Source organism: Netta rufina (assembly GCF_964035555.1).
Source record: "Netta rufina genome assembly, chromosome: 18".
NCBI classification, from domain to species: Eukaryota; Metazoa; Chordata; class Aves; order Anseriformes; family Anatidae; genus Netta; species Netta rufina.
Window position 1 is genome coordinate 4667089 of NC_140142.1, and position 18628 is coordinate 4685716.

The 18628-nt window shown below is 50.8% G+C and overlaps 1 protein-coding gene and 1 pseudogene across 2 annotated transcripts; both read left to right on the forward strand.

The window, feature by feature from the left end:
* Window positions 1–880: 880 nt before the first annotated feature.
* Window positions 881–6149, forward strand: LOC311216298 (olfactory receptor 14C36-like; annotated as a pseudogene). The gene is made up of 2 exons: window positions 881–1206; window positions 5494–6149. The product of its transcript is annotated as an olfactory receptor 14C36-like (transcript).
* A 4615-nt stretch (window positions 6150–10764) lies between these two features.
* LOC311216299 (olfactory receptor 14J1-like) lies at window positions 10765–11700 on the forward strand (the record flags this gene model as incomplete). The annotated part of the gene is made up of 1 exon (XM_084297844.1): window positions 10765–11700. One exon carries the CDS (start codon window positions 10765–10767, stop codon window positions 11698–11700), a length of 936 nt encoding a protein of 311 aa, XP_084153970.1.
* Between the last annotated feature and the right edge of the window lie 6928 nt (window positions 11701–18628).

An 18628-nucleotide genomic window follows, 5' to 3' on the forward strand; every position in this document is an offset into this window, starting at 1 on the left:
CAATGCCCAGTGCCCTGTCTTTGGGAGGCCTCAGCCAATTTGAGATGAGTACAGATTGCCTGCACTGAGCATGAGCAGCCTCCTCTGCAGGCAGAGCTGCAGCACAGGAGGGTCTGCTGAGTGTCCGTCTGTCCCTCCCTGGCCTTGCCTCCCCTGGCAGCAGCACGCTGGCATTCCTCCTGGCTTCTCCAGCTGGCCATGCTGCTGCTGGTCTTGTTCCCAGGCTGGCTGGTGATGGGGCTCTCACATGCCCATGGAGTGAGCCCTCGGTGTGCTTGGGGGAAGGGGAGTATGGGGACAGGGTGAGGGGTGTGGAGATGGGCACTTTGAGCCTTGATGTCTCTGCTCTCAGCAGTGTCCTGGTTTGTTTCAGGCAAACATAGGAGTGCAATTTTCCAGTAGGTCAAAGAGACACCAGCAAAGGGCAGTTGATACTAGGACTAACACACAGACTTGATGTGCTCTCCCAAGGACACTACACTGAATACATCGCTATGTTGATGAAACAGAAGGTTTTACTTTGAGTACAGTGGGGCTGCTAGAACAAAAGAGAAAATAAAAGTCACTATATGATCTTTACCACTAGCTTAGGGCAGGACTGACTCCCACATTGCTCACAGCAAGTCCCGTGCCCTCTAGCAGCACCAGACAGAACTCATAAAAGGGACCTGCCAAAAGACTGAATGGAAATGGAGAATCATTTGGGAGGGATTAAATGAAAAATGGAATGATTTTTCGTCTGAAAAGAGAAATGCAGGCCTAAAAGAAAAATGGATATATATTATTTTTTATTTTGTAAGATAACTCTGTTAAGATAACTCTGATAAACACTCAGTGTTTCTCTTTTCCTTGGGCAGGACCCCATGCCCAGAAGCAGGAAATGCCCAACAGCAGCTCTGTCAGTGAGTTCCTCCTGCTGGCATTTGCAGACACGCGCAAGCTGCAGCTCCTGCACTTCGCGCTCTTCCTGGGCATCTACCTGGCTGCCCTCCTGGGCAACGGCCTCATCCTCAGCGCCGTAGCCTGCGACCACCGCCTCCACACCCCTATGTACTTCTTCCTCCTCAACCTCGCCCTCCTCGATGTGGGATCCATCTCCACCACTCTGCCCAAAGCCATGGCCAATGCCCTCTGGGACACCAGGGCCATCTCCTATCAAGGCTGTGCTGCACAGATCTTTTTCTTTCTCTTCTGCATATCAGCAGAGTATTATAACCTTACTGTCATGGCCTACGACCGCTATGTTGCCATCTGCAAGCCCCTGCACTACGGAAGCCTCCTGGGCAGCAGAGCTTGTGCCCAGATGGCAGCAGCTGCCTGGGGCAGTGGCTTTCTCAATGCTGTCCTGCTCACGGCCACTACATTTTCCCTGCCCCTCTGCCAAGGCAATGCTGTGGACCAGTTCTTCTGTGAAATCCCCCACATCCTCAAGCTCTCTTGCTCAGAATCCTATCTCAGAGAAGTTTGGGCAGTTCTGTTTAGTATCTTTTTAGCATTTGGTTGTTTTGTTTTCATTGTTTTCTCCTATGTGCAGATCTTCAGGGCAGTGCTGAGGATGCCTTCTGAGCAGGGACGACACAAAGCCTTTTCCACATGCCTCCCTCACTTGGCTGTGGTCTCCCTGTTTCTTAGCACTGGCATATTTTCCTACCTGAAGCCCCCCTCCATTTCCTCTCCATCCCTGGACCTGGTCGTCGCACTTCTGTACTCGGTGGTTCCTCCAGCAGTGAACCCCCTCATCTACAACATGAGGAACCAGGAGCTCAAGGATGCAGTGAGGAAACTGTTTCCATACATGTTTCTTAAGCATCCATGATGCTTTCAGAAGATGTATTCTTAATAATATGCAAATATTTTGATTCACATTATATCATATCATTTCTATCTTTACAAGTGTTATCATAACATTGTCATTAATAAGAATCGCAAGAGAAATCAAAGTGTATTCGGGAAAATGACACAACATTTTTTAAATTATTTTTCTCTGTGAGTATTTTAACAATATTTCATTTTGTTTTTAATAATCTCATTCTTACCATTCTGAATGTTATTTCTTGTGTTAGGTTTGACCACATCATCTAATCTACATACAGAACCAGGCTTCCTTGGTAGATAAAGACAATAAAGATGTCAGTGGAATTTCATTGGTCTTAGTATCCTTCTCTTCCCATCTTCTGTCGAGCTGGGGGAGCAGCCCCAGCATCCAGGAGGGGCTCAGGGCCAAGAGCCCAGCTGCACGGGTAGGAGCAGTGTATTTGGATTCGACCTTGTGGATCTAGGTGACAGTCCTGTCGTCTCTATAGCAGGGCCAGCACAAAGCCTTTTCCACGTGCCTCCCTCACCTGGCCATGGTGTCCGTCTTTCTCAGGCCTGTCATGGTTGCCTGTCTGAAGACCCTTCCATCTCCTCCCCATCCCTGGATGTGATGGTGGCAGTTCTGTACTCAGTGGTGCCTCCAGCTGAGCACGTCCTCATCTGCAGCATGAGGAGCCAGGAGCTCAAGGATGCTTTGTGGAAATTGATGGGTAGATGTGTCTTGGATGCAAGAAATTTCTGATCTGCTTCTGCACATGACTTGCAATGTCAATAATTGGAGGAAGAGCCAATATACCTGTTGTGTTTTTGTTTTTTTTTTTTTTTTTTTTTTGTGGTTGTATTTGTGCATATTCTTATTACATTAATTCAGCTAATGAACACCCATTACAATGATATTGATGTACCTGTTGAATATAGCTTATAGACTTTGTGCATGTGAAGCCATGCTCTCTGTGACTTTAAACTTAAGGAAGGAGCTAGCACGGCGACTTAGTCTGACGTCCTTCCTCTGAGACCTGGTCTGGCTCTGCAGGGGCAGTGCCCATGTGCAGGGGTGCAGAGGAAAAGAGTCCCATCCTAGCAGCACGGCCAGGGAGCACCAGCGCTTGGGGCATGCAGAGCTGCTCTCTTGCCACTGCCGCCCCCTCCTGCTGGGCCCTGCTGGTGGGGTCAGGCCCGGCTGCTCCTGGAGCTTCGTGCCAGTGCTGCTGTGGGGCTGTGCTGGGACTGCAGGCAGGGACAGGCAGTGGGCACGGCAGTGGCACAGCTGGCCTCCACTGCAGCACTTCCCTCCTAAGGGGGGATCTCCTCCGAGGTGGACTGAGCAGAGCTCAAGTGCTCAGTCTAATGTGAGGAGTCAGAGGAGAGCTCTGCAGCCCCATGGCACACAAAAGCCCCACCAAAGGAGCCTGGTGAGTGACTCCTTGCAGCCCTGGGACAATGGCAGTGACCCCATGAGCTGAGTCTGCCTCCCAGCCTGCCCAGCACAGCCCTGCATAGTGCCCCCATGCCGCGGGCATCACAGCCGCCTCGATTTGCAGAGCAGCACTGCCAGCTGGGGCTGGGGCTAGGAGGGCGCTTCCCCTGAGTGTCTGCTACGCCAGCTTCAGGCTTCTGGACTTGAGTGTGATCTTCACTGTGCACTAGGAGCTGAGAGACCGCCAACAGGCATGGGGCTGGAACATTGCCTGCAAGGTCCCTCCTGCCCTAGCACCTCACAGGACTGTCACGGAACTGGCTCCTGTGCATCAGAGAGGCTGGGAGCCCAGCAGGTGTGCCATGAGCTTGAACGATGAAAACCAGCTCACTTCTACCTGGGAAGGTCATGGCCCAAAAAGGGGGTGTTTTGTACGTGTGGTATTATAAGCTCACAGAATTTCTAGGTTGGAAGAGACCTCAAGATCATTGAGTCCAACCTCTGACCTAACGCTAACAGTCCCCTCTAAACCATATCCCTAAGCTCTACATCTAAATGTCTTTTAAAGACCTCCAGGGATGGTGACTCCACCACTTCCCTGGGCAGCCTGTTCCAATGCCTCACAACCCTTTCGGTAAAGAAGTTCTTCCTAACATCCAATCTAAACCTCCCCGGGAGCAACTTAAGCCCATTCCACCTCGTCCTGTCACCAGGCACGTGGGAGAACAGACCAACCCCCACCTCGCTACAGCCTCCTTTAAGGTATCTGTAAAGAGCAATAAGGTCGCCCCTGAGCCTCCTTTTCTCCAGGCTGAACAAGCCCAGCTCTCTCAGCCACTCCTCATAGGACTTGTTCTCCAGGCCCCTCACCAGCTTCGTCGCCCTTCCCTGGACCCGCTCAAGCACCTCGATGTCCTTCTTGTAGTGAGGGGCCCAAAACTGAACACAGTACTCGAGGTACGGCCTCACCAGAGCCGAGTACAGGGGGACAATCACCTCCCTAGCCCTGCTGGCCACACTGTTCCTGATACAAGCCAGGATGCCGTTGGCCTTCTTGGCCACCTGAGCACACTGCTGGCTCATATTCAGCTGACTATCAACCATCACTCCCAGGTCCTTCTCTGCCTGGCAGCTCTCCAACCACTCATCTCCCAGCCTGTAGCTCTGCTTGGGGTTATTGCACCCCAGGTGGAGGACCCGGCACTTGGCCTTGTTGAACTTCATGCAGTTGACCTCAGCCCATCGGTGCAGCCTATCCAGATCCTCCTGCAGAGCCTTCCTGCCCTCAAGCAGATCGACACACATTGAGCTTGGTGTCATCTGCAAACTTACTGAGGGTGCACTCAATGCCCTCGTCCAGATCATCGATGAAGTTACTAAAGAGGACCGGCCCCAACACCGAGCCCTGGGGAACGCCACTAGTGACTGGCCTCCAACTGGACTTGACTCAATTTACCACAACTCTTTGGGCCTGGCTATCCAGCCAGTTTCTAACCCAACGAAGCATGTGCCAGTCCAAGTCAAGAGAGTCCAAGTCCAATACAAAACAAATAATTACATATCTAAACCTCCACACATCTGTTCTGCAGTTGGGTGAACTAGGAGCAAAACTGGGGAAATCTCTTTGATATCAGCAGTAAAGTTAATCTGAGACTACCCCATTTTCCTACCATGTTCCTACCATGTTACTACCATGCTACTCCCTCTGGTTGTAGTACGGAAATGATTCTTCCATTGCCACAGAGGAGTCCCCTGCTCCCAGAGGCACTCTCAGGCAGAATCAATGAAAGAGAGCTTCAAAATATCTGCCTGGAAATGGAAAAACTTTTGTTGATTTTAAATGACAATATGGAAAGGGTTTTCCTCAGTTATGTCTGTGGTACACAATCACTGCCTTTCTCTTCCTTGTACAGGACCACATGACTAGAAATAACAGATGTTCAAAGTCAGCTCCATTTCTGAGTTCCTCCTGCTGGCATTCGCAGACACGCGTGAGCTGCAGCTCCTGCACTTCGCGCTCTTCCTGGGCATCTACCTGGCTGCCCTCCTGGGCAATGGCCTCATCCTCAGTGCCGTAGCCTGCGACCACCGCCTCCACACCCCCATGTACTTCTTCCTGCTCAGCCTCGCCCTCCTCGACCTGGGCTGCATCTCCACCACTCTGCCCAAAGCCATGGCCAATGCCCTCTGGGACAACAGGGCCATCTCCTATCAAGGATGTGCTGCACAGGTCTTTTTGTTTGTCTTCTTGATTGCATCAGAATTTTATGTTCTCACCGTCATGGCCTACGACCGCTACGTTGCCATCTGCAAGCCCCTGCACTACGGGAGCCTCCTGGGCAGCAGAGCTTGTGCCCAGATGGCAGCAGCTGCCTGGGGCAGTGGCTTTCTCAATGCTGCCCTGCACACGGCCAACACATTTTCCCTGCCCCTCTGCCAAGGCAATGCTGTGGACCAGTTCTTCTGTGAAATCCCCCAGATCCTCAAGCTCTCTTGCTCAAATACCTACCTCAGGGAAGTTAGAGCACTTGTTTTTAGTGTTTTTTTTGTTAGCATTTTACATGTTTACATGTTAGCATGTAACATTTTGTTAGCATTTGGTTGTTTTGTTTTCATTGTGTTGTCCTATGTGCAGATCTTCAGGGCAGTGCTGAGGATGCCCTCTGAGCAGGGCCGGCACAAGGCCTTTTCCACATGCCTCCCTCATCTGGCTGTGGTCTCCCTCTTCATTAGCACTGGCATATTTTCCTACCTGAAGCCCCCCTCCGTTTCCTCTCCATCCCTGGACCTGGTCGTTGCACTTCTGTACTCGGTGGTGCCTCCAGCAGTGAACCCCCTCATCTACAGCATGAGGAACCAGGAGCTCAAGAAAGCAGTGAGGAAACTGTTTCCATACATGCTTCTTAAGCATCCATGATGTGTTCAGAAGATGTATTCTTAATAATGTGCAAATATTTTGATTCACATTATATCATATCTTTTTTATCATTACTAGTGTTTTCATAACATTATCATCAATAAGAATCCCAAGAGAAATCAAAGAGTATTTGGGAAAATGACACAATTTTTTACATTATTTTTCTCTGTTAGTATTTGAACAATATTTCATTTTGTTTTTTATAATCTCATTCTTACCATTCAGAATGTTACATCTTTTGTAAGGTTGACCACATCATCTAACATACATACAGAACCAGGCTTCCTTGGTAGATAAAGACAAATAAAGATACCATCAGAATTTCATTGGTCTTAGTATCCTTCTCTTCCCATCTTCTGTCGAGCTGGGGGAGCAGCCCCAGCATCCAGGAGGGGCTCGGGGCCAAGAGCCCAGCTGCCATGGTTAGGAGCAGTGTATTTGGATTAGAACTAGTGTATCTAGGTGACAGTCCTGTCGTCTCCATAGCAGGGCCAGTACAAAGCCTTTTCCACGTGCCTCCCTCACCTGGCCATGGTGTCCGTCTCCCTCAGGCCTGTCATGGTTGCCTGCCTGAAGCCCCCCCCCATCTCCTCCCCATCCCTGGACCTGGTGGTGGCAGTTCTGTACTCAGTGGTCCCTCCAGCAGAGCATGTCCTCATCTGTAGCATGAGGACCCAGGAGCTCAAGCATGCCTTGTGGATATAGATGACTAGATGTGTCTTGGATACAAGAATTTTTTGATCTGCTTCTGCACATGTCTTATAATGCAAATAATTGGCTTAATACCAGTATACCTGTTTTGTTTTGTTTTGTTTGTGGTTGTGTTTGTGCATATTCTTATTACATTAATTCAGCTAATGAACACCCATTAAGATGATATGGATGTACCTGTTGAATATAGCTCATAGACTCTGTGCATGTGAAGCCATGCTCTCCATGAATTTAACCTTAAGGAAGTTAAGATTTAACTACCTTTTTTGTCTGACATCCTTCCTCTGAGACCAGGCCTGGCTCTGCAGGGGCAATGCCCGTATGCAGAGGTGCAGAGGAAAAGAGTCCCATCCCAGCAGCACGGCCAGGGAGCACCAGCGTTTGGGTCATGCAGAGCTGCTCTCTTGCCACTGCCGCCATGTCCTGCTGAGCCCTGCTGGTGGGGTCAGGCCCGGCTGCTCCTGGAGCTTGGTGCCAGTGCTGCTGTGGGGCTGTGCTGGGACTGCAGGCAGGGACAGGCAGTGGGCACGGCGGTGGCACAGCTGGCCTCCACTGCAGCACTTCCCTCCTAAGGGGGGATCTCCTCCAAGGTGGACTGAGCAGAGCTCAAGTGCTCAATCTGGTGTGAGCAGGCAGAGGAGAGCTTTGCAGCCCCAGGGCACACAAAAGCCCCAGCAAAGGAGCCTGGCCAGTGATTCCTTGCAGCCCTGGGGCAATGGCAGTGACCCCATGAGCTGGGTCTGCCTCCCAGCCTGCCCAGCACAGCCCTACAGAGTGCCCCCATGCCCCAGGCACCACAGCCCCCTCCCGCTGCAGAGCAGCACCGCCAAATGGGGCTTGGACTGGGGCTGGGGCTTGGAGGGTGCTTCCCCTGAGTGTCTCCTAGGCCAGCTTCAGGCTTCTGGACTTGAGTGTGATCTTCACTGTGCACAAGGAGCTGAGAGACTGCCAACAGGCATGGGGCTGGAACATTGCCTGCAAGGTCCCTCCTGCCCTAGCACCTCACAGGACTGGCACGGAACTGGCTCCTGTGTGTCAGAGAGGCTGGGAGCCCAGCAGGTGTGCCATGAGCTTGGAGGATCACAACCAGATCACTTCCACCTGGGCAGCTCCTGGCCCAAAAAGGGGGTGTTTTGTAGGTGTGGTATTATAAGCTCAGTGGTGCATCAGAAAAACTAAGTCCAGCAGGAAGCAAATGGCTGTTAAATGGCCTGTGAGGTGACTGCTTTTTGAAGTAGCTGACAGGTCACCCTTGACTCCTGGCTGGGATCTGTTCCTTTAGGCTCACATCTGCCAGTGTCCATGGTAGGGCAGCAGAAGGCACTTGCTGTGCATGTAGTTTCTGAGATCGGCTCTTTCTAAGTAGCTGGTAGGCCCCATAGAGGAAGAGGTCTTGGATAGGGGTTGTCATGTCAGAGGTGTCAGCTTTTGCCTGAAGTCATCCTTTAGGACTGCTTTCAGTTTTCTACATAGAGGGGGCCACTGCCTCCAAGACTCTTGGGACAAACTGAACCATGCATGAGGGTTTGGAAAAAGATAGCCTGGGTGCACAGAAACCATTTCATATCCAAACATTGGAGGCAGGAAACAAAATTTTTAGGGTGGTACAAGAGCTGCTGTGCATATTGTGCAGGGTTCACCTACAGCCTTTGTGTTATTTTCCATCCTGACTTAGGTGCCACGTCAGTCTCAAGAAAGGAGTAACCAACAGATATGAGACAGATACTCTGAGATCATGAAAGCCATCAGAAAGCTACCCCTACGAAGATGACTGATATGGGGAAGTCAGGAGAAGCCTGGCCAGGAGAGATGTGAGATTTGAGGGAGGGAAGAGGAGTTTGGCCAGCAGAAATTAATGATATCTGTGAGGTTCGAACATTCAGGCAATGTTGGTTCTGCTGTAATGCTGGCTTAAAACAGTCATGTAAAGCCATTCCCCTATTTTAGCCAGTGTCATTAATCCCCAAGCCTAAATGCTACTCCACACCCTGACAGGAATCCACTATTCTTATGCCTGATGTCAAAGTATCCCTTCAAGCTAAAACACAGCCCATAGCCATTTGCCTTTATCTTTAGTCTCTTGCTCACTCTGATCTGATCAGCTGGTGGGCCGCAAGGGGGAGATGGGTGGGAATGCTCTGAGGAGCTCAGCTCTGCCTCAGCATCTCCTGCTCCAGCAGCAGGAATGTGACTGTGGCAGGGACTCTGAGGTCACTTCTGTCTCTGCACTTGATAGGGCAGCAGCAGGAACGTGTCACAGAAAGGGACTGTGAGGTCACTTGTGTCTGGAGGTGGCAGGTCTCCCTTGCCTTCTCCCTGGGAGCTGCACTTTTGGGCTGACATCTGGCAGTGGCCCTGCTAGGCCAGCACAAGGCACCTGCTTGGCATGCTGACTGGGGGATCCCCTCTGCCTCCAGAGCCAGGAGGACCCAGGCAGAAAGAAGGCCCCAACATGGATTGTCCTGTCCCTTCTGCTTGAGTCCATGAGTGGGCAGCAGCAGGCACAAGGCTTGGCTGTGTCTAGCCAAGAAGCTGCAAGGCCAGCAGCAGGCCCATGGCTTGGAAACTGCTGCTGAGCTGACTTGTGTCTGCTTGGCTGAGAGGACACAAGGAGCCTGCTGGGTTGGGATGCCTACTTCAGGAGGGGTTTCCACCACAGGGATGCCATACGAGCAGTGGTGCCTTCTCACAAGGAACCAGGCCAGCTTCCTACAGAGCTGCCTTATGAGATATTTGGGTCCATGGCTATGGCTATTGTCTCAGCCACTAAAGCTTTTGAGGAGACAGCTAATCATTAAAGCACCAGAGCCTAATTGACTCCTCATGGGCTCATCAGCAATGCCCCCAGAGAGGTGATTATAATGCCTTGGGCTGGGCCTGTGCTGCTGAGCTGGGCCGGGCTCCTGGAACATGAAAAAAAAAACACATTTCAAAAAGTCCCATGAAGCTGATAGACATCTGTGCCCAGGAGCAGCTCCACTGCACAGCGCAGTAGGGTTGGGGGCTCTGACTGCAGCTGGCATGCAGAGAGGAGAGAAGGAGAGAGGGCTTGGAGACAGTTTTGAGTGGGAGGATGCTGAGAGCTGCCTGCAGGAGAAACCTGCACAGCCCTTGACAAGGTAAGTGCCTGGCTGCAGGGCCATGCAGCTGCAGGTCCTGGAAGGGTCTCGTGCTGGGTCTTGTTTCTGGGAGTGGGCAATACAGTAGGCTTTGAGAGTCCTGCTGGGCTGCTCTGCAAGGTGAGGAAGTCTGGCAGAAACCCCTTGGAGTACCATAATCTAGCTACTCCTGGTCATATAAAACAGGGATGGCCAAACTCCTAAAGAAACTGCATGGGATGCAGATTGGATATTGGGATACCCCAGCTTGTGAATATCCAGCTCTGTCTGAGGGTTGTCCTCCTGGGCTGCAGGCTGTTCTCCTGCAAGATGCAGCTCTCTCGAGGCATCCCTGTGTTATCCAGGTGCCCCAAGGAGGAGGCAGTTCTGTGTTAAGGTCATGTCCGTGCTGCTGGATGGCTGTCTGTGTGCAGCTGGAGTGAGTCCTCTACACCCCTGGTTAGGAGAGAAGAGCTGAGATCCTGCTCATGCACCTGCAGACAAAGTGAATATTCTGTCCATCTGCACTTCTACTGCAGCTTCTGTGCTCCCAGCTGTCTCAGCTTTCTTCTCAGAGAAATCCCTGACCATGTTCATCATGCTAACCATTACAGGGATAACTACTAGATAACAAAAGAAAATTCTACCTTGCTCAAGCAAGAAAGCTGCAGGAAGGTTCTCCTGCAAAGAGAGAGGTTCAGGCTAGGGCATGCTTTAAGACTTGCAATGGATTTCCTGAGAGAAGTTTGTTATAACGTTTCTCTGCCATCTCATCTTCAGCAGACAACTGTGTCCAGAGTCAGCAAATGCCCAATGTCAGCTCTGTGAGTGAGTTCTTGCTGCTGGCATTCGCAGACACGCGCAAGCTGCAGCTCCTGCACTTCGCGCTCTTCCTGGGCATCTACCTGGCTGCCCTCCTGGGCAACGGCCTCATCCTCAGCGCCGTAGCCTGCCACCACCGCCTGCACACCCCCATGTACTTCTTCCTCCTCAACCTCGCCCTCCTCGACCTGAGCTGCATCTCCACCACTCTGCCCAAAGCCATGGCCAATGCCCTCTGGGACACCAGGGCCATCTCCTATCAAGGCTGTGCTGCACAGGTCTTCTTTTTTGTCTATTTTATTGGAGCAGAGTATTCTCTTCTCACTGTCATGGCCTATGACCGCTACGTTGCCATCTGCAAGCCCCTGCACTACGGGAGCCTCGTGGGCAGCAGAGCTTGTGCCCAGATGGCAGCAGCTGCCTGGGGCAGTGGCTTTCTCAATGCTGTCCTGCACACGGCCAACACATTTTCCCTGCCCCTCTGCCAAGGCAATGCTGTGGAGCAGTTCTTCTGTGAAATCCCCCAGATCCTCAAGCTCTCCTGCTCAAATGCCTACCTCAGAGAAGTCTGGGTTCTTGTGCTTAATGTTTCTTTAGTCTTTGGTTGTTTTGTCTTCATAGTGCTGTCCTATGTGCAGATCTTCAGGGCAGTGCTCAGGATGCCCTCTGAGCAGGGCCGGCACAAAGCCTTTTCTATGTGTCTCCCTCACCTGGCCGTAGTCTCTCTGTTTGTCAGCACTGCTGTGTTTGCCAACCTGAAGCCCCCCTCCATTTCCTCGCCATCCCTGGACCTGGTGGTCACACTTCTCTACTCAGTGGTGCCTGCAGCTCTGAACCCCCTCATCTACAGCATGAGGAACCAGGAGCTCAAGGATACAGTGAGGAAAATGTTTCCATACATGCTTCTTAAGCATCCATGATGTGTTCAGAAGATCTATTCTTAATAATATGCAAATATTTTGATTCATATTATATCATACCGTTTTGATCGTTACTAGTGTTATCGTAAGTTTGTCATTAATAGTAATCCTAACAGAAATCAAAGGGTATTTGGGAAAATGATACAACATTTCTTAAGTTATATTTCTTTGTTAGTATTTGAACTACATTTCATTTTGTTTTTAATAATCTCATTCTTAGCATTCTGAATGTTACATCTGATGTAAGGTTTGACCACATCATCTAATGTACATACAGAACCAGGCTTCCTTGGTAGAGAAAGACAATAAAGATGTCACTGGATTTTCATTGGTCTTAGTATCCTTCTCTTCCCATCTTCTGTCAAGCTGGGGGAGCAGCCCCAGCATCCAGGAGGGGCTCAGGTCCAGGAGCCCAGCTGCCACAGTTAGGAGCAGTGTGTTTGGATTAGACCTTGTGGATCTAGGTGGCAGTCCTGTCGTCTCTATAGCAGCGTGTCGTGGTTCCGCTCTAGTGGGCAGCCAAGCTCCACCACAGCAGCTCTCTCACTCCCCCTCCTCAAAGAAGAATGGGGAGAAAATATGTGAAAAGGGCTCAAAGGTTGAGATAAGGACGAGAAAATCACTCAGTAATTATTGTAACGGGCAAAACAGACTCAGCATAAGAAGATAGTAAGATTTATTGCGCATTACTAACAAGCTAGAGAAGTGAGAAACAAAGGAAAGAAACCAAAAGGACCTTCCACCCCCCAACCACCCTCTTCCACCTCCTCCCCCCAAGCGGCGCAAGGGAACGGGGGAATGGGGGTTATGGTCAGTCTACAGCACTTCTTCTCTGCCGCTCCTTCTCGGTCACTCTCGTCCCCTGTGCTGTGGGGTCCCACCCACGGGATGCAGTCCTTGATGAACTGATCCGGCGTGGGCTTCCCACAGGCAGCAGCTCTTCCAGAACTGCTCCAGATATGTGTCTGTACCACGGGGTCCATCCCACAGGAGAAAACTGCTCCAACATGGCTCCCCTATGGGCAGCAGCTCCTGCCAGGTCACCTGCTCCTGCGTGGGCTCCTCTCCACGGGCTACAGGTCCGGCCCGGAATCTGCTCCGGCAGGGGTCTTCCACAGGCGGCAGCCTCCGTCGGTGCAGGGCCACCTGCTCCACCGTGGTCTCCTCCACGCGCTGCAGCGTGGAACCCTGCTCCACCGTGGTACTCCATGGGCTGCAGGGGGACATCCTGCTTCACCATGGTCCTCACCACAGTCTGCAGGCGACTTCTGCTCCGGTGCCTGGAGCACCTCTCCCCATCCTTCTACACTGACCTTGGTGCCTGCAAGGCCGTTCCTCACTCCTCTCACTCTCCCGGCTGCTGTGTGGCGCTGCGTTTTTTTCCCTGTCTTAAATATGCTCTCACAGAGGCGCAAAACAACATCGCTTATTGGCTCAGCTCTGGAAACCAGTGGGGCCCTTCCCAAACATGGGGCAGCTTCTAGATCCTTCTCACAGAAACCACCCTTATGGTCCCCTGCTACCAAAACCTTGCCACATAAACCCACTACAGAGAGCCTTCATGGTGTAGTTGAGGAGGAAGATTTCAAAGAGCATCTAATAAAAATCTTTTTTCATTTTAAAGGCTGAATTTTGTTGTGTTTCAGTTTAGAGCATCATTCTCCGATAGGTATTGGTCTACGGTTTCTCCTTTGGAGCCCTGCATAGGTAGGAAAAGGTGTTTTTTCCTATTTAAAAACTAAGAACAGGAAAACACACTGGAATTTCCAAGAAAACACAGTTCAAATTCCTAATTTGGTTGCCTCCAGTAATGTTTACGTTCCCTAAAGGATGGCTACGTACACAATGTATTTTAAAATTATTAATAGGAAATTTAAAATAATAGTGTTAATATCCATCCATATCATATTAATTCAATGATAAATGATGAGGGTCTTACTAAGGAAAACGTTAGACAGACTGCTGAGAGATGGGTGAGCTTGAACTCACTGAAACTCCAAGCAGCAACTGGGTTGGTGAGAGCGGTCTGAATGGTCAAAGAGTAAGGGGAGGGCAAACCAGGGGAAAGATGGGAAGTCCAGGTCCAGAGAGGCAGCTGGAAAGGGGGCATTCAGCAGGGTCTGTGTAATCAAGATGGGTTTTGTGCCTGAAAGATGAGGGAGGGAGCACACCATGATAGAAAAGCAATGACAATGCAAGTACAGGTGAACACCAGTATTTCTTCTCCTGCGATGAATGTACATCCTGAAAAATCACATTTCATGATAGAAATTACACTTCACATGAGACATTTTATGGAAGGGATGGAATCTTTTGAGCTGATGTGTTGTTTTATTAAGTACTAAATAAATTACTGGGTAATTACTGTGTGTCCTGGCACTGCAGAGCTCCCATCAGCCCATGCATCCTTTGGCTTAACTTTACTGTGATGATCCACTCACTGCCCACCCAACACAAGGCACACAGTGTCCCAGGACAACCCTTAGGATATTCTGGTGGCTCGCAATACCTCCTTGATGCCACCAGTCCTGTCACTTGTCGATCCCAAGAAGCTGCTTCTTGACAGGTCAGGGTCTCCAGGGGCAATGGGCATCCACCAGTAAAGACTCAGTCCAGCCCTGACTCCCTCACCCAGCACCCCATGCCCTCATGCCCCTATGTCCAGGTGGCACCCAAGTACAAGACCGAGGCCTTGAGCCTGGTATTCCCTGAGCATCTTCTTCACTCCAGATTGGGAAGAAGAGCCCTGAGCACTGAGCAACTTCATTTTATGAACAAGATGCCACAACAGAGGCCAGGTGTCATTTAGGGATAAACACATTCAGAGAAAGCCTCTGGGTCACAGATGATGTGGTGAAAACTAACACAAAACGGAACATTCAGAATGCTAAGAATTGCATTATAAAATTAAAAAAAAAATATATTTAAAATATTAACAGAGAAAAATAATTTAAAAAAATATTATATCATCTTCCCAAATACCCTTTTATTTCTGTTAGGATTATTATCAATGATAATGTTATGATAGCACTAGTAAAGATAAAAATGAAATAGCATAATATGAATCAAAATTCCACATTATTAGAAATACATCTTCTGAACACATTACTGATGCTTAAGAAGCATGTATTGAAACAGTTTTCTCACTGCATCCTTCACCTCTTGGTTCCTCATGCTGTAGATGAGGGGGTTCAGTGCTGGAGGCACCACTGAGTACAGAAGTGCGACCACTAGGTCCAAGGATGGAGAGGAAATGGAGGGGGGCTTCAGGTAGGCAAATATGGCAGTGCTGACAAACAGGGAGACGACAGTCAGGTGAGGGAGGCACATGGAAAAAACTTTGTGTCGTCCCTGCTCAGAGGGCATCCTCAGCACTGCCCTGAAGATCTGCACGTAGGACAGCACAATGAAAACAAAACATCCAAAAAATAAAGAAACAGTAAACACAAGTGCCCCAACTTCCCTGAGGTAGGCATCTGAGCAGGAGAGCTTGAGGATGTGGGGGATCTCACAGAAGAACTGGTCCACAGCATTGTCATGGCAGAGGGGCAGGGAAAATGTAGTGGCTGTGTGCAGGACAGCATTGAGAAAGCCACTGCCCTAGGCAGCTGCTGCCATCTGGGCACAAGCTCTGCAGCCCACGAGGCTCCCGTAATGCAGGGGCTTGCAGATGGCAACGTAGCGGTCATAGGCCATGACGGTGAGAAGGGAAAACTCTGAGCCAAAGAAGAAGACAAAAAAGAGAACTTGAGCAGCACACCCTTGATAGGAGATGGCCCTGTTGTCCCAGAGGACATTGGCCATGGCTTTGGGCAGAGTGGTAGAGATGGATGTGAGGTCAAGGAGGGCGAGGTTGAGGAGGAAGAAGTACATGGGGGTGTGGAGGCGGTGGTCACAGGCTATGGCGCTGAGGATGAGGCCGTTGCCTAGGAGGGCAGCCAGGTAGATGCCCAGGAAGAGCCCAAAAGTCAGGAGCTGCAGCTCGCGCGTTTCTGCAAATGCCAGCAGGAGGAACTCGCTCACTGAGCTGATGTTGGGCATTTCCTTGTTCTGGGCATGGGGTCCTGCCCAAGGAACAGAAAGACGGTGATTATTAACATTAGAATTATCTAAGGAAAAGGATTTCCATTTCTAATTTAAGCCTCCCAACATGCTTGATCACATCCATGAAGATATTTGGCAGATTCCTTTCTTGCATTTGGATTGATGCTGCCTTAGACTGTGCTTTGGAACAAAGGACTCTGCTATAGGCAATGCAGGAGTCAGTCCTGTCCTACACCAATAGGTAAATAACATAAGAATACTTGTATCTTTTCTTCTAGCTTAGCCATTACTCCTGTGGAGAATATCTAAGGCAGAAATCCTGTACATTTCTTTCTTATTGCACATGAAATATTGTGGATCCTGTGGATCCTCTCCATGGTTTCAGTTGATCTGTGTTGCAGGAAAACTGCATTCAGAAGTTCACCTGAGAATAATCTGGACACTGCTGAGAGCAGAGCAATCCAAGCTCAAAGTGTCCACCTCCAGACCCCCCACTCTGTCCCCATACTGCCATACTCCCCTTCCCCCAAGCACACCGAGGGCTCTCCCCATGGGCATGTGAAACCCCAATCCCCAGCCAGCCTGGGAACAAGACCAGCAGCAGCACGGCCAGCTGGAGAAGCCAGGAGGAATGCCAGCGTGCTGCTGCCAGGGGAGGCAAGGCCAGGGAGGGACAGACGGACACTCAGCAGACCCTCCTGTGCTGCAGCTCTGCCTGCAGACGAGGCAGCTCATGCTGGGGACACCGGGGGCTTGAGGGCAGAGGCTGTGCTGGTGGGAGAGGAGAGTAGGGGGTATCCCAGGGAAGACGCCTACCCTGCAGGGGATGGCAGGGAGGTGCCTGAGCCCTCCCTTACACAACATTTCTGGCAGCAGCTCCCTCTTACTGCCTGCCCATGTCCCTGCTACCTGCCCATATCCTTGCCAGGAGCTAGATTAGCGTCAGCTCAGTAAAAACCTGAGGAGACCACAAACATGAGGTTGGTGCAATCTTTAAGCTGAGGTGGCTAAAGGCAATTTATGAAGTTCATTTCTGACATATGGATCTCTCAGTGCAATGCTCCAGGAGTCTCAGTCTCCTACACAATGCTGACAACAAATTACCATGAAACCTATCTGCACTCCACTGCCATAAGCTCAAAACACAGACTATAGAAAAAATCTTACCCTTCAGGTAACCCCAGTTTTAGCCTTCCTCTCTAAATGTCCAATCATAAATGTCATTCTCAAAAGCATTTTCTGCTCATTGCTGGAGAAACAGAGAGACCCACCCTGACAGATACTATCAGCCATCAGATGTGCCAGCTGTAGAAGACCCCTCTGGTAACTCCACCTGCATGGCCCTGCTTCCAGAGCCTCACGTTGTCAAGAGCCTGCAGATGTGTCCTGCCACACGCTGTCCTCTGTTGTTGCACTCCTCAGTGCCTCCAAGCCCTCTCTCCTTCTCTGCTCTCTGTGTGCCAGCTGCGGTCAGAGCCCCCAGCCCTGCTGCGCTGTGCAGAGGGGCTGCTCCTGGCCACAGCTCTCTCTCTGCACCAGGGCCCTCTTGCCAGCAGCTCTCTCTGTCCCACGAGCCCGGCCCAGCTCAGCAGCACAGCACCAGCCCAAGGCACTGCAATCACCCCTCTGGGGGCTTTGCTGATGAGCCCACGAACCTCAGGCACTCACAGACAATTGAAGACATCTCTCCAGAAGTCCAAGTCAGAGGCAAGTTTCCTGCAGTGTCCCCCTGAGGGCCAGCACTGACACAGCCTCCCTTGGAGCTCGTTAGAGCAGAACCCTGGAGGCAGTGAGGACAAGGAGACAAAGGCAATGTGAAGGTGACACTGATGTGTAGGAAAAGTGGATGTGTGTCACCAAGCACAAGGGTCTTGACCCATGTCCCCTGGGAAGGGAGATCCTTAGCAGTCACACCTTTCTCAGGGCTCTTTGTGGGGCAGTAGGAGATGGGGATGTGCATGGCCAAGTGCAGGAGAATGGTACGACCCCTGCCTGGTTCTTGGGTGCATGCATAGGGATAATGAGGACCTTGGGCTCATTATCAAGTTTTCTCTTCAGATTCGTCAATGGCAGTGAGTTTCAGTCAGGCCTCAGAGTAGGGACTTTCAGCCTTGGTAAAACCCTTGATCCTCTCCACACCAGGTTGTCCTAGGGAATCCCAGACCTGTACCTCTTAAGTGGCTATTGTAGGCACTTGTCCGGCGGTGTCACACTGAGTCTGAGCTGAGTCTGATAACTCAGATCTTCTTGGTGGCCATGCTCCTCATAAGGCAGCTCTCTAGGAAGATGGCCTGGTTCTTGCTGAGCAAACACCACTGCTTCTATGGCATCCCTCGTGGTGCTCAGGCCCTCCTCCTCTTGGGCACTGCTCACTCAGCAGGGTCCCAGTTTTCCCCATGTGTGGGGTTCCTCTTTGGTGCAGGACTGGGTTCTTCTCCTTGTAAATGCCAAGAGGATTCTCTAGGCAAAATATTGCATTTTCTCAAGGTTCGCCCACACTGATGCTCCATTCTCTCAGATGAAGAAAGCATCCCAACACATCATAATCATAGTGGCCTCTCAGCCAAGCAGACACAAGTCACCTCAGCAGCAGCTTCCAAGCCAGGGGCCTGCTGCTGGCCTTGCAGCTTCTTGGCTAGACACAGCCAAGCCTTGTGCCTGCTGCTCCCCACTCATGGACTCAAGCAGAAGTGACAGGACAACCCATGTTGGGGCCTTCTTTCTGCCTGGGTCCTCCTGGCTCTGGAGGCAGAGGGGATCCACCAGCCAAGCAGGTGCCTTCTGCTGGCCTAGCAGGGCCACTGCCAGATGTCAGCCCAAAAGTGCAGCTCCCAGGGAGAAGTCAAGGCTGACCTGCCACCTCCAGACAGAAGTGACCTCACAG